At 48.8% G+C, this 14,510-nt stretch overlaps 2 protein-coding genes across 2 annotated transcripts; both read right to left on the bottom strand.

Annotated features, from left to right (window-relative positions):
- Window positions 1-4,789: 4,789 nt before the first annotated feature.
- On the bottom strand, window positions 4,790-5,584 carry N7471_013364 (uncharacterized protein; the record flags this gene model as incomplete). Its single annotated transcript, XM_057286083.1, has 1 exon — window positions 4,790-5,584. One exon carries the CDS (start codon window positions 5,582-5,584, stop codon window positions 4,790-4,792), a length of 795 nt encoding a protein of 264 aa, XP_057129408.1.
- A 5,945-nt stretch (window positions 5,585-11,529) lies between these two features.
- Window positions 11,530-12,021, bottom strand: N7471_013363 (ankyrin repeat domain-containing protein; the record flags this gene model as incomplete). The annotated part of the gene is made up of 1 exon (XM_057286082.1): window positions 11,530-12,021. The coding sequence occupies one exon, from the start codon at window positions 12,019-12,021 to the stop codon at window positions 11,530-11,532; it is 492 nt and encodes a 163-aa protein (XP_057129407.1).
- Window positions 12,022-14,510: the final 2,489 nt, after the last annotated feature.

Below are 14,510 nucleotides of genomic sequence, written 5' to 3'. Positions count from 1 at the left end.
CTTTGATGATCCCGTATGGAAATGGCATCGGAGGTTGGGGCACCTAGGTTTTCAAAACATGTTGAATCTGCTGCGCAGCTCAACTGGAATGGAAATCACCGAGAAGCAGATCAAAGCCAAGCTCAAGGCTATTTGTCCCGTATGTGCGACTACACGAGCCCTGGTCAAGATTCCACGCGACCCTGCCTCGCGCCATGCTCAACAACCGGGGGCGATGGTTCACATGGATGTGTGGGGACCATACCCAATCGAAGGATTTGATGGAACTAGGTACTTCTTGTTCATTACCGACGACTGTACGCGGTACACGTGGAGCGCACGATTCGATAAAAAGTATCAGCTCTTCGAAGTCTTCAAGTCGCTGGTCAAATTGATCCAGAAGGTTTTCAATATTACCATCCGGTGCTGTCGCTTTGATAACGAATTTGAAAGGGGACCGATTGGTAAATGGTGCAACTCCCATTCTATCGCGCGAGAACCCATCGAGCCATACGCCCATTATCAAAATGGTGTTGCTGAGAGGACAAACCGTACGATTCGTGAAAAGGCCGCACCTATGGTTCAAGAAACTTCCATCTCTGGACAATTCTCCAAGATTATTTCCGAGAAGGGCAACGAGCTCTTACGAATTTCCAAGATTCCCGAGAACCTCTGGCCCGAAGCTATACAGCATGCTGTCTGGCTAAAAAATCGAACTCCAGCGCGTGCACTACGCAAGAAGGATGCAAAAACACCATATGAAGCGTTGCGGGGAATAAAACCAACTCTCACAAGAGAGAGAATCTGGGGCAGTCGAGCATATGTCACGTATCCGCAAGAGCTGAGAAACACGGCTGAGATGACGAAGCTGCATAATCCTCGTGGCTGGTTGGGCTACTTTGTCGGATGTGAGAGTGAGGCAATATACCATATCTACTCTCCGGAGAAACACAAGGTATATCGGATCGGCGTTGCAAGGATTGAAGACGGTGAAGGGCTGCGCGACTCTCATGATGCACCATGTTTGGAAGATAGGATCCCCACCCCAGATGTTGTTGTTGTTGCGGACAACAATCCCTCGGAAGACGGGTCAGAATCTTCAAGTGATTCAAACAGTGATCATGACGACGGTGGCTCCCGCCATGATCAACAGACTATAATCTTCTCGGATGAGGAAATTGCTGACCAAGAGCACCAATTTTCCGAAGCGACACACGAGTCACAAGATGAGGTCGAAGACGCCGATGATGAAGACGAGACCGACGACGGAGACTTGGGACTAAAAATGGTGTCCAAGTATTTCAATCAACCCAAACACGCCGGCATGGCCAAACGCAAGTTTCCCGATGATCCTATAATAGCGCCAAGGAAAAGCCGCCGAGCCACTCACGGACAACGTGACATCAATTTAGAGCATTCAGACTCAGATTTGTCGGACTCGAACGACGATTCCTGGTACTACTCAGAAGACGGAAAGGTTTCACAGGCTTACTGGCAGTTTGTCGCAAAACATGGCGGTAACAACATGAAGAATTTTCTGCCTAATGATGGTAAATGCGACCGTTGTTTCCGAAACGGGAGAAGGTGCGACTCTGCTGAGAATGGGATGCCTTGTTCGATCTGCAGAAGAGACAACCAAGGCTGCAGGTCACAGTCGAAGGAAACAAAACGCCTGATACTTCCTGAGAACCGCCACAGGCGTAAAGAGATTGGAAGAGTACAACAGGACCAGCCATGCAGAAGATGCTTCCAGACGAACCGTACTTGTTTTCTCATTGACCCAAGCAACCCAAAATGCGAAGCATGTCAAAAAGCCAAACTCAATTGCAATTGGAACCTGGATGGGGCCAACAAGTCAACAGCACGACAGAAGAGAAGACAGGCAGAAAAGGAGGAAAGGCATAAAAAGCTTGGATTTGTACCAGTTCCTCGCGATCAGAAATGCTACCGGTGCGCAGCGAAAATAATGGCATGCGATGGAAAGATCCCGTGCAACAGGTGCACCACTCTTCTTCAGCGTCTATCATGTCGACCACAAGGGGTCGATGATTTGCCCCCATGCGATCAATGCAGGTACGGGAGTCAGAGTGGAAGTGGGAGGATGTGTGACCGTGGACGGCCCTGCAAAGCGTGCATCAACAAGCAATCAACCTGCAGCTACAGAGTCCAGAATGGTCTGCTTACCAGACTCTATCACGTACCCGAGTCACCACTGCCGATAGGATTTTCGTCGGTAGGCCCATTACGTGAAGGAGAATCGTCTGACGAAGAATGCGTGCGCTGTCGAAGAAGCAGGCTGAATTGTGACGGGGGACAGCCCTGTTACCCATGCATTAAAGCACAGCCCAACACCCATGTTGCTAATTGCAATTATCGCCGCTCTGACGGGACATATGAATCGTGGGCGATTCGTCCATTTGAGTTGAAAGCTCTGGGCGAGCAGAATCTCCGCGAGGACTACGAAAAATACACGGGTCGAAGGAAGTCTAGAATTCCGGGACATCCTCACGAATTGGGAAACACATCTGACATCAGACAAAAGAAGGTGGAACTCATTCCATATGAAGGGCAAAGGACAATTGACACCGATCGACATGACAAAGAAGTGAACACTGAGCAAGATGTAGCCGAGAGTGGCCACAAGGAATTCAAGTTCGGGCTGTCTGCGTATGGTGAACACACTGTGCCGGCCCTCCAATTGAAGCCGAGTCCTTCAAAATACCATCAGGCTAAAGTGGAAGAGTTAAAGTCCCACGAAGAGAAAGGAACGTGGACGATCGTTCCGCTCGACAAAGGAATTAAACCAGTCACCTCACGATGGGTCACCACAGACAAATACGGAGCAGACGGGAATGTTACCAGGCACAAGGCTCGTTTAGTAGCCAGGGGTTTTCAGCAGGAAGAGGGCCTTGATTATGAGGAGACGTTTGCGTCCGTTGTCAAGTCCGCTTCAACCCGCATCTTGCTCGCGTTGGCAGCGATTTGCCATTGGCACATCCACCAGGGAGATGTCAAGACGGCTTTCCTAAACAGCGACTTGGACAAGCCAGTCTATATGAGACCCCCTAGTGATGTACAATTAACGCGTGGATGCTGTTTGCTACTTCTGAAGGCCCTTTATGGTCTAAAACAATCACCTCGGGCGTGGTATCAGAAACTCCGGGACACTCTTGTCCACTGGGGTTGGCGAATGTCCGCATACGATCCATGCGTTTTCATCAATGACACGACCGGGCTCATCCTGGAGGTCCACGTGGACGACATAAACGTGATGGGCAAAAACCTTCAGACAATCCTTGATTTCAAGGCACAGTTTTCAAAGGAATTCCCGATTTCCGACGAGGGGGAGTGTTCCTGGTATTTAGGAATGCACGTTGAGCAGAAGCCTGGAGAAATCCATCTCCATCAAAAACAATATATCGACCAAATGGTCAACAAATATGGCTTCAAAGATGCAGCTCCTGCCAAGACTCCTCTTGACACGAAGATCAAGCTAGCGAAACAGGGCGACTACGTTGCCAACACCAAATTCCGGAAAGAATATCAGTCAAAGGTCGGATCACTCAATTTCAGCAGCAATCAGACAAGACCGGACATTGCTTTTGCTACCGGATATGTAGCTCGATACGCATCCAACCCAAACCGGGCTCACATGGATGCCGTGGATCGCATTTTTGCATATCTGAAGAGCGACGCCAGGAAGGGAATTGTCTATTCAGAAAAATACGGTCTTCAGCTGAGGGGTTTCGTTGACAGCGACTTTGCCGGATGTGAGGACTCGCGTAAGTCAACAACTGGATGGGTGTTCACGCTTGCTGGAGGGCCCATATCGTGGTCATCCCAGAGACAAAAAACAGTGGCTACATCAACCATGGACGCGGAGTACATTGCATGTGCCGAGGCTGCGAAGGAAGCTATGTGGATTCGCAACTTTATCAATGACCTCCGCATCCCGGGAGTACATATTGACAAAGTTCCCCTTTATATCGACAATAATGCAGCCTTGAAGCTCACCAGGAATCCAGAGTTTCACAGCAGGGCCAAACACATTGATGTCAAGCATAACTTCATCCGGGAAAAGGTGGAGGAAGGTCTTATTGATACCCAGCGCGTCAATACAAAGGAAAACTTGGCAGATGTTTTTACCAAAGCTTTACCGAGGTCTACACACGAAGACCTTGTGGAACGTCTCAATCTCCATTCAGGGGGAGGTGTTGAGTCTGCAGTTTCGTTTAAAGAAAGATCAGACAATGCCAGATCAAATTCTGGGATCCTTGAGGTGCCTCGGCCCCTTCGGGTCCTTGGCACAGGGGGAGAGTTGGATCCCAGGTCACGTGATGTATATAGATCTATAGGAGTGGCTGCCTGTTAGGCAGACACTCCGCTAGGCAGCAGGGCTGCTGCAACTACAAATAGCTGGATCTCTCCATATAGATCAAATATCACACCTGTACCTCAATCCAGAGTTCAACTCGCAAAGCGATATGCAGTATACGACAACTATATATCCGAGTATGTACTTTTAGAATGATCCACTTTCTGACAGGAACTTAGAGCCTCGTCACGGCCTACCCTGGCCCATTGCCGTTCCCATTGTTAGGCTGCCTTCATGGCGCAGCTGTTGTGAAATTTCAAGTGAGACGGATAGCGACTGTCCGGATTTGGCTGCATTTCTGATAGGAACCGCGAGAATGCGGGCAATGCTGAGTGTAAGAATCTGGCTAAAGAATGTGTTGCCGAAGCTGGTTTGTTGCGGGCTCGATTAGCCGGATGTTTCCTGGTTTTCTTGTCGTCCTTGAACGGTGGTGGTTTATTGTGAAAACGACGATGAAGATCTTCGATTGTGAGTGTGAATTTGAGGGGGAGGTGCGGGTTGGTGAGTTTTAGGTGTCGGTTGCGCTAAAGATGTGGGTGCACGTTGGATGACCGAGGCGTAGGTCGGTTTTTGGAGTTGAGGTGGAGAAGTAGCAGTCTGTGCCAATTGGAGAGGGTGAGGAGAGCCGGCTTGCTGCGACGGTAGCGGTTGAGGTAGCGGGGTTGGTGGGGGTCTGGTAAGAGTAGTAGGACCGGCCGCTGGAGATTTCTCGTACTGTATGCTGAGGTTCGAAATGGTTGCCTTCGGGGGTAATCTGTTGGAGGGAAGGTGGTGGTGCGTAGGTGTTGATTTGGCCGAAGTAGTTGTTGACTGGGACACTGGATCGGGGTTTTCGAAATGTGATTTTAGATCGCGATAGATGATCTGCCACATGCAATTCTCTGTGTGAAGTCGCGGTATTTCTTCGATGGGGGCTCGCAAGAATGTGGTTAAAGGGGTTGTCGTTCCACAGGCAAAGCAGCATGCAGCTCGGTTGTTCGGCCCTAGTGGCTTGTAATACAGGCCATTCTGTGCTAGTTGGAGAGGGGTGACGCCGCTTAGGAGCTGTCCATGAAATGAGACAGCCCTGGCGGCGATGGTGCCGTGGGTGGTCGAGATACGGTCATAAGGCTGATCGGCGTGATGCGGGGCGGTTTGTGCGGGTAGAGTAGTGGGGTAGGCGGGTTTGAGGAGAGAAGATGGGGGACGAAGGACAGGGAAAGGTCTCCTGCCCTTTTTACCCTTTTCCATGGCGGAGTCGTCCATTCGTAGCGATAGTTACAGGATCGCCTTCTGAATACAGTAGCTCCTGATCTACAGTAGCGACCTGCAAGTACAGTAGCGACCGCTTTCGCCTTCCATGTCGGACAATACTGAGGAGCTTTTCCAAACCCTAATCACATGCTGCGCTAACCCGTATATGGTTATTTCCGTATTTCAGGATCCGTCACAAGGGCTGGATGGTATAATACTAGATGCAAAGAAACGGCTTAGTAAGGTATCTGTTGTGTATTGTTACGGTACATCACAAGACCGACCCCCTCTTCTGACTACCAACGCCAGACCTCACGAAATCACACTGAAGGCTCAAATTTGAAAGAAGTTGGAAAACAGCATGCAAATCCCTACGGAGATATACGATCATGTAAGGCCTAGGATTGTGTCAGCTAATTTTTTTGCTTGGTGCTTAACATTCCTTACAGATCGTTCATCGTGTTTGGAACGTGTACAATGAGTTCTTATATTTGGAAGACGATGCTAGGAAATACTCGACCTTTAAAGGCGGGGCTCGACGGGACTTAGCCAACCTGCGCCTTGTCAACAGGGCCTTCTGCCGCAGCGCGTCACCTTGGCTGTTCCGGCATATCAATGCAGAGTGTACTTCCTCGCTGGTGACTCCGTCTCTAGAGCGGCTTATACAGTTATCGAAAAGCCCGTATGCTACATGTGTTTGTCAAATTGACTTCGGCTTTAAGGAAAGGCTTCCGTCTGATGCCATCACACTATATATCGAGGCCCTAGCAGAATGGCACTCCTCCCTTCTGGTCAAATTCACCAATCTCAGGGCCCTTGGATTTCACGAACCGCCCTTATCGTTACCGCAAGCCCAGAGAGCAGTTTATATGGGCACAGTTATCTCTATATTGCGTTACGCGCCGCTTCCAAACCTGTCAGAACTTGAAGTCAGATTTCCTATCACCCACGACTTTGGACGTTTCTTTCCGAATAGAACCAATTCTTTACAAATCCCTATTGAAGATATTCTGCAACATCTTCGACACCTAGAACTATGCGTTTGTGCACATACGGATTCGGCGGACCAGAGGCACAGACAGACGCCAGTTTTGCCGGAATATGCTGCTCTTCCCAATGGCACCTATGCCCCCCATTTATTCAGAATGGTTGAAAATGCGCCAAAACTCGAATCACTCATATTGTCTAGTGTCAATATTTTAGATTTCGATTCTGTCACCTTTCCATCTACCCTTTGTCTAGAGTCTCTTCATCTAGGAGGGGTTTCCATTTCATCCGACGTTCTCCTTTCGCTTATCAACCAATCTGCGCATAAAATGAAGTACATCAGTTTCTGGCTGGTGAAATTAAAGTCTGGGACATGGCAGCAGGTGCTATTGCAACTGTGCAAGTTACCACGCCTTCTCGATATCAACATCGATTATGGTGGATATACATTGACAGGATCGAGCTCTCATCTGGCCGACAGGCTACTTCCAAGTCCGGAGTGCCGTCCAAATATTGAAACGATGCATACTCTTGATTTGACTGAACTTGGCAATCTACAGTGGCAAGTCAATTCGAACAGGATCGCTATAGGATTACAACCTTTCCCCGATACAGACTATCGACATATCAATAAGCCATCACTGGAGTTCGAAGGGTGATTTCTTATAACTATCAAGAAGCTTAAACAGACAGTGCGATTTTAGTCAGGTTGAAATCCAGGGGATTGAGTTTCAATAGCGCTAGTTCAGCCCTCTATACTTCCAAGAGAACGCGTTCGTAGGAGTGGATATGGTAGGCGTACGACGAAAGTAACCGGGGGTGGGGGCATATTGTGAATTTTCGTCCTTGTTGGCCATTTGTGGAGATCTTCAAGTCTTGCAAGGCAGATACAATCAGATATGAAATGGAAAAGTAATGTACTGTCTTGTATTGAATGATAATGGATGGACAGGGAAGGGAAGAGAAGCAGGAGGGGGGGGAGAGAGAAGCTATCTACTGATAAACTAGATCTCCCACATGACTGCCTCAGGCAGCATCGGTGCCTTAGGCATCGCGCAACTGTCGGAGGAAGGGGTCAAAAACGGTGTTTTGTATTAATGCGTAAAATCTGGGTTAAATACAAAGTGGGGCTCAAGTCCTAGTAGCTATGCGCTGACAGCAACCGACATCAAGTGAAGGGACGCCTAAGCAGATGGAAATGGAAGAGGTTAGCCAGTAATCTCTAGTATCCAATGAGTTCCAAAGCCATGACATGATGATAAGTAGTGGCGAAGGTTGTGAATATGCCTTACTGTCGAGCCTTGCCTACTACACTGACTCGGACCTGACTCCTAAAAAGTACCGGCTGTTTGCAGTGATGCAACCTGCAAGATGAAAAATGGAATTGTCGACAGATTGCCTGTCTAAAGACTTATATGTTTGCCGATTTTGCATCGAACCTTCCAGCAAGTCCAAGCGTCTAGTCCTAGATCTTTGTATCTTCCATACTGGTATTTTAAGCTCCTGGTATTTATTACCTGGTTAGGTACACATCGAATTATTTACGCACTATTCATATATGGATTAGCGCATCATGTGATTAGGGTTTGAAAGAGGATCTATGTGTTCCCAACATGGAAGGCGATACCGGTCGCTACTGTAAAGTGGTGCCATTTCCCGGTCTAGCTCTACTGGGCAATGAGTACATTTGTGGGGGCGCTCGAAGTACCAGCTAGCTAATGAGGTGAGGGCTTAGCGTCCCAGTGTGGCTGCTCCATGTGGGTTCTTGCGCTTGTTCTCCGAAGCTGTTGGGGATTGAGTAGTAGCGTGTAGCTTAGTTGCTGATCAACAGCGATGGTTGGTGTATGTGCTCGGTGCGTATCGGGATATGCACAGCAATAAAACAGTAGGCAAAATGTACCCGGGGAGGATCCCGCAATGGAGCCTTTCAGTTCGTGCGCGCCGGCCGCTAGAGCAGTGGCCACATAGACGAACAGAAGTAAACTTGCATCGAGAAAGCTTTGTTATTAGTGACTGGTGGAGGTTCAAATTGCGGGTCAATATGCAGAGGCAGGGGTATCAAATAAAAGAGCAGGGCCTCCTATCTGTTCGGTGGTTGGACTTGACCAGGTGCCTCGAGCAGCAGGGACCCCCTGTCAGTGATCAGACGTTGACCAGGATACCTGCAGCAGCAGGGGATCCCTGCCCGTTTGGGGGTTGAATTTAACCAGGATACCTGAAACAGCAGGAACCCCCTGCCCGTTCGGCGGTCGGACTTGACCAGGGTGCCTCGAGAAGCGGGGATCCCCTGTCAGTAAGGTGGTTGGACGTTGGCCAGGATACATGCAGCAGCAGGGATTCCCTGCCCGTTTGGGGGTTGAATTTAACCAGGATACCTGAAACAGCAGGAACCCCCAGCCCGTTCGGGGTCCGGGACTTGACCAGGTTGCCCGCAACAGCACGTATGTTCGAAGCCTGCGAACGGACTCACATCGAGCAGGGCCTCCTGTTTGTCCAGCGGTTGAGTCTTGATTCTGTGACTCATCATGCAGCAATCGAGATACAAAGGATTTGGACCGAGAGTTACATCAACCACGGTTCATTGTTCGTCCAGCGATTTAGCCCAACCCCTGGTTGAACATGTAGCAGCAAAAATTTCAACTCGAACGGTTTGAATAAAGTGACCGGGGGAGAGTGGGGCTCAGTGGGGTTTACTAAGTACCCTTGTGCCTTTCAGCTAATCCCGGTTGTCAACGCCCAACACTGCAGGGCCCATTGGTGCGTACGCCAGAAATATCGCTGACAGCTTAGACCGGGAATCTGGTCGCTCCAAGGTTACTGGTCCAAATTGCCGTCCGTGCGCCCCATTCCCAGCCGGATCTGGCCCCCCGGAAGCTAGGGCCAGGGTTGTCACAGACCCCTTCTGCGCCGCAGACCATTGCAGGCGCTGTGGTCGGCGAAAGGGCACGATGGTCTTCGTAGGCTAGTATGTAGCACAGGAACAAAGAATAGGACTAGGTGATCCACTGTGCTACGGACCTTCTACGTTTCCAATGGCTATCCTGCTCGTTCCTCCTGTCCAAGAAACCCTGGGCTCTCCGTCCCTTTGTTCCTGCTGACCTCGTCTACGGATTGAAGTGATCGGTGGGCCCCTGGTGCCAATCCTAACTGGACCCGAATGCGATAACGCCCGACGCCCCTCGTCGCCGATCACTCACTGGCTCGATGGGATTTCCAGTCATTTGTAGCTAACCAGTTAGAAAAATACCACGACTTTAAAATACGCGTATGAAAGATACGGGAGATCTAGTAATAGTACTGTAACCTGGATAGCTGGAAGGTTCGACCTCGGTGTCCCACCTTCCCCCTCTCTCCTTCCCTCTCTTCCTCCCCTTCCCCCCCCTTCCCCCCTAACACGGTTAGCAATCGGGTCTCTTCACCTCCTCAATCTTATGCTCTGCTAAGGTTGCAGTTTCTACGGTCAGTCAAAACGATGTTTCTCTTACGCTTCCTCGAAAGCTCTTTCATATCTGTAATTGCTTTTGGTTAAGGTACTTTATTTGCGTTGTGATCCTAACATCCAAATAAGTGATCTATTCTCGATATTTCCGACACAGAAAATTACATTCCTCCAAGTACCAGCAATAGGTACAGAGTCTAGGGTCTTCTGCTGAACCATTCAATATTATGACGGTCTTGGTAGACGGAGACTCTTTGGACCCAAAGTTTGCAACCGCCACAAAGATAGAACCAATTTACTTTCGCGTTGTCGTTGATAATATTCAACGTGAATGGAAGGTGGAGAAAGGTGGATATATGACCGAGGATAATCATCTTTGGATTCCAAGCGAGGGAAAAGTGCAGAAGAAATTTCACGATGGGAAATGGATATCCTGCACGGTCGACAAGAGTATTGCGGGGTGCATACCCTATGAAACTCTTGAGCATGGAGAAGAGAGCTATTACCAATTTTTCCAACAAGTTAAACTAGTTCAAACGGTATACTACCTAACTGGACAGGATGGTGATTGGAAGCCCTGTCCGACAAGTGACCGACTCTCCCTTTAAGATACGTATTGCTGTTGTCGAGAGCAGCTGTTCATCTGAGTATTCACTGCCAAGGGGGATTTTCAAGGCGTCTATGTTGGTATTATGACGAAGTCAATTTTGTTAGCTTCAGTGTGCGAATCGATTGAATCATTCTGGAGCAAATCGACATATCAGCTGGGCTTTTCAGCGAGGCTGTCACAACTACGAAGGCTGGGAGGGGATTGGTGCTGGAATTGGGACCCTTTGCGTTGGAACGACGTCACCCTCCAACGAATTGTAATGATACATACAGAAATTACAGTCACTAGCGAAAACAGCTTCCACCCTGAATATTCAAAAATATCACAAGTGCCCCACTGCCAAGACATCAGTGGGAGGTTTTAATTGCACGGCCATTTATAACTGAACGAAAATGACAATACTAAGCCGGCACGATACAATCGGCTTACATTACAATACCGCTGCCTATGCACGTTACATGGTGAGTAAGATAGACAGGCATGGCGAATGACAGAAATGGTGTGAGGCGGCAGTTTCAATAATGAAGTCCATTCATTTCAAGACACTAAAGTGGAGAGAGAAGAAGAAGAGAGAAAGAGGGGAGGCGCTCGTCTTGCTTGTTTGCTTCCTCCACACCACCTGCCTCTTTAGGTCTTCTGCCAGCTCTGCCAGCTCCATGCGTCACAAATGGTCGCTTATTAGCCAAAAAAAAGTGAAGATTGAAAGGAACAGTTGAATGTATATAGTATAAGCAAAACCATTTTGCTTCGACAAGAACCAACTAATTGGCCAATGGCCGCATCCCTTCGAAATCATGAGTTTGTGTTATATTTCTAACAAAAGATATACCAATGGTGAGAAATAATTATTGCACCGCTACCGAGGTGCCTGAGAGTGTAGGATGAAGGCAGTAGAATTGTATTTCATTAGACTGTATATTTCTTACGACTCATAAAATTCTTCAGCCTTTTGAAAGGGGAGCGATAGCGTACAGATTGATCGGCTCCGGGATCCAGCAGCATCTGCCCGATTCTGTGGTATCCACCGGAAGAAGCTGCCTGGAGTGCACTTCCGTGGTATCTTTCCTGGGCGTTGACATCGGCTCCGTGCTCTAATAGCATCTGCACGATGTTGTCGTGTCCTCTGGAAGAAGCTGCCTGGAGCGCATTTCCGTACATTCTACCCCGGGCGTTGATATCGGCTCCGTGCTCTAGCAGCATCTGCACGATGTTGTCGTGTCCTCCAGAAGAAGCTGCCTGGAGCGGACTTCCGTGGTAGCTATCCTGGGCGTTGACATTGACTCCGTGCTCTAGTAGCATCTGCACGATGTTGTCGTATCCTCCGTAAGAAGCTGCCTGGAGTGCATTTCCGTGGTGTCCACCCTGGGCGTTGACATCGGCTCCGTGCTCTAGTAGCATCTGCACGATGTTGTCGTGTGCTCGGGAAGAAGCTGCATAGAGCGCATTTCCGTGGTATCCACCCTGAGCGTTGACATCGGCTCCTCGTTCTAACAGTGTCTGCACGATTGTGTCGTGTCCTCGAGAAGAAGCTGCCTGGAGCGCATTTCCGTGGTGTCCACCATACGCGTTGACATCGGCTCCGTGCTCTAACAGTGTCTGCACGATTTTGTCGTGTCCTCCAGAAGAAGCTGCCTGGAGCGCATTTCCGTGGTGTCCACCCTGGGCGTTGACATCGGCTCCGTGCTCTAACAGTGTCTGCACGATTTTGTCGTGTCCGTTCCGCGAGGCCCACATCAATGGGTTTCCTCTTGTTTCGTCTGCCGCATTGATATCGTGTTTCTTAATAGCAAGTAGAAACTGAACCTCCTGCTCATGGCCGTTAAATGCTGCCAGATTGAGTGCATTCATTGATCGCACGCTTTTGTATGGCATCACTGCCCTCCAAAAGATAGGAAACCATAGGGAAACCCGTTTTCTGTGCATATCGTACACTGGATGTAGTCGATTCGGCACTTCCTGGTCCAACATCAAAGTCATTTTCTGTACGTGATCGGCCCAATGTACTGCTGAGTATTCCAAAAGGTCTCGCATGTTAAATCTTGGTTGGCCTTCGTCGTCTTCCAGGTCCTCCATCAAAAGGTACCGCAGACAGATCTCAGCCATCTGGTCCTCTGCGTTACTCAGGCTGCTCCAATATGTAAGATGGAGATTGTTCAGATTTTCCTTTTGAATCAAAAACTCTCTGGCAGTCTGATGGATAAGATAGATTTTGGAGTTGTTAGTAAAGACGAATAAGCCGCATAATTTTCGAATTTTTCTCTGTAGATGAGTTGGATCTAGGCCGGCCTCCATTGTTGTTCGTGCCTCGGGGTAGGTGGCAATACCTAGCGCCACAGCCATCTCTCGTATTGTTAGAGGACGTCGTGCAGCCACAATTATCTCTAAGATCTTTTTGACTATGTCCATTTCATCTGCTGGGACTCGACAGAGGATCTTCTCGTATGCTGCATCCACAGAAGGTGGTATAAGCGTGATCGAATTCTTTGCAGGTCGAAGGTTGTGCTTAAAGGTAGTACGGATATCATCAATGGCTAGGTGCAGCCAGAGATATGTACGGTGTTCCATTTGAAGCAGCTGCTGTTCGATTCGATGATGAAGCTCTGGCGACAGTGGTACTGTCTCGGCTAGTTCTCTCACTCGAATCCTCACCACCAGATCAATCTCCTCATGGATTTGGTCATTCTGCTCTTCCCCCTTGATATGTATATGCGGAAACGAATCGGTGATTACTCGAAAGTGATCCTGTATATCATCGTAGGGACGACTGGTGACTAAGAATTTCAAATAGGTTTCCTCTGTTGATGAAGATAGACCGCGATGAAATGCTTGAAGCTTGTCAATTAATCGGCGTTGATCCGTTTCACGACATTCATCAAGTGTATCGAATATGCAAATCGTCTTGCACGATATGTCAGCTGACGTTGCCGCTATCAAGATCCGCCAAAGCTCGTCAACTTCTTGTCGGAGCTTCTCCCCATTCTTTCCCCAGGCCGGAATGGCATGTTGTAATAGATGAGGCTGCTGGCTGAATAGCTGATGAAGTACCGAACAAAGGGCCGTAGCAAAATTGTTCTGTTCATCGTTGTCTTTAAAAAAGAAGTAACATATTGTCACTTCTTGACATGAAGCTTGCACGTAGTCATCGATAATCGATCTGGCTAGTACAGACTTCCCGCAGCCTGGATCGGCTGACACCCAAAGCAGGTCATTGCAGTTGTTATGTAGCCAACGAATGTATTCAGAGCTCTGTAACGCCCATTGGCAAGTCTTTTCCGCTCGGGGTGGATTGATATCCTTGTGCTCCTCGTAGTTCGATGTCTTGAAAATTTGGTGACAGTCTTGTTGCTGCTCCGTCAAAGCCCTTGTTTTCCGCTCATCTTGGTGTCGCTCTCGTTGATCGTACGCTCGATCTGAATTTTGGTTGGTACTTTTCAGCACGTCTGTATCATTCAGTGGGTTACTATGTATTCACGTGGTGATGATAAGACTGCCTAGACTAACCAGATAAAATGACACTGATCCTCTCCTCGGCCTCAATCCTGTTTACAGGTATCCTTCGGAGAAGATCTTTAGCGTAGGCAGCTGCCACCATCGCCGCATACCCTTGCCACTGTTTGTTCTTATGCGAGTCCGAGTAATCGCAGATACCCCGGACGACGAGACATTGGAAAGTATTCATCAGTCCCGCTGCTTCCATTTCAAAGCAGAGGACGTCTTTTTCCGCAGCAAGCCGATCTCGAATCAAAGCATCCTTCATCAACTGATTGCCAGAAGCAATCATGCCATAGTGAATTGCAGGATTGTCCTCGTGTTCGGACCGCTGACACCGCAGAACCAAGTTTGAGGCATCATTTGCACAGGATGCAGCACCGCAATCTGATTCATGA

The sequence above is a fragment of the Penicillium samsonianum genome (genome assembly GCF_028829775.1).
Source record: "Penicillium samsonianum strain IBT 33392 chromosome Unknown utg000009l_segment0_segment0, whole genome shotgun sequence".
Taxonomy (NCBI): Eukaryota; Fungi; Ascomycota; class Eurotiomycetes; order Eurotiales; family Aspergillaceae; genus Penicillium; species Penicillium samsonianum.
Note: the sequence above shows the minus strand (reverse complement) of the source record. Positions and strands in the feature narration are given on the sequence as shown.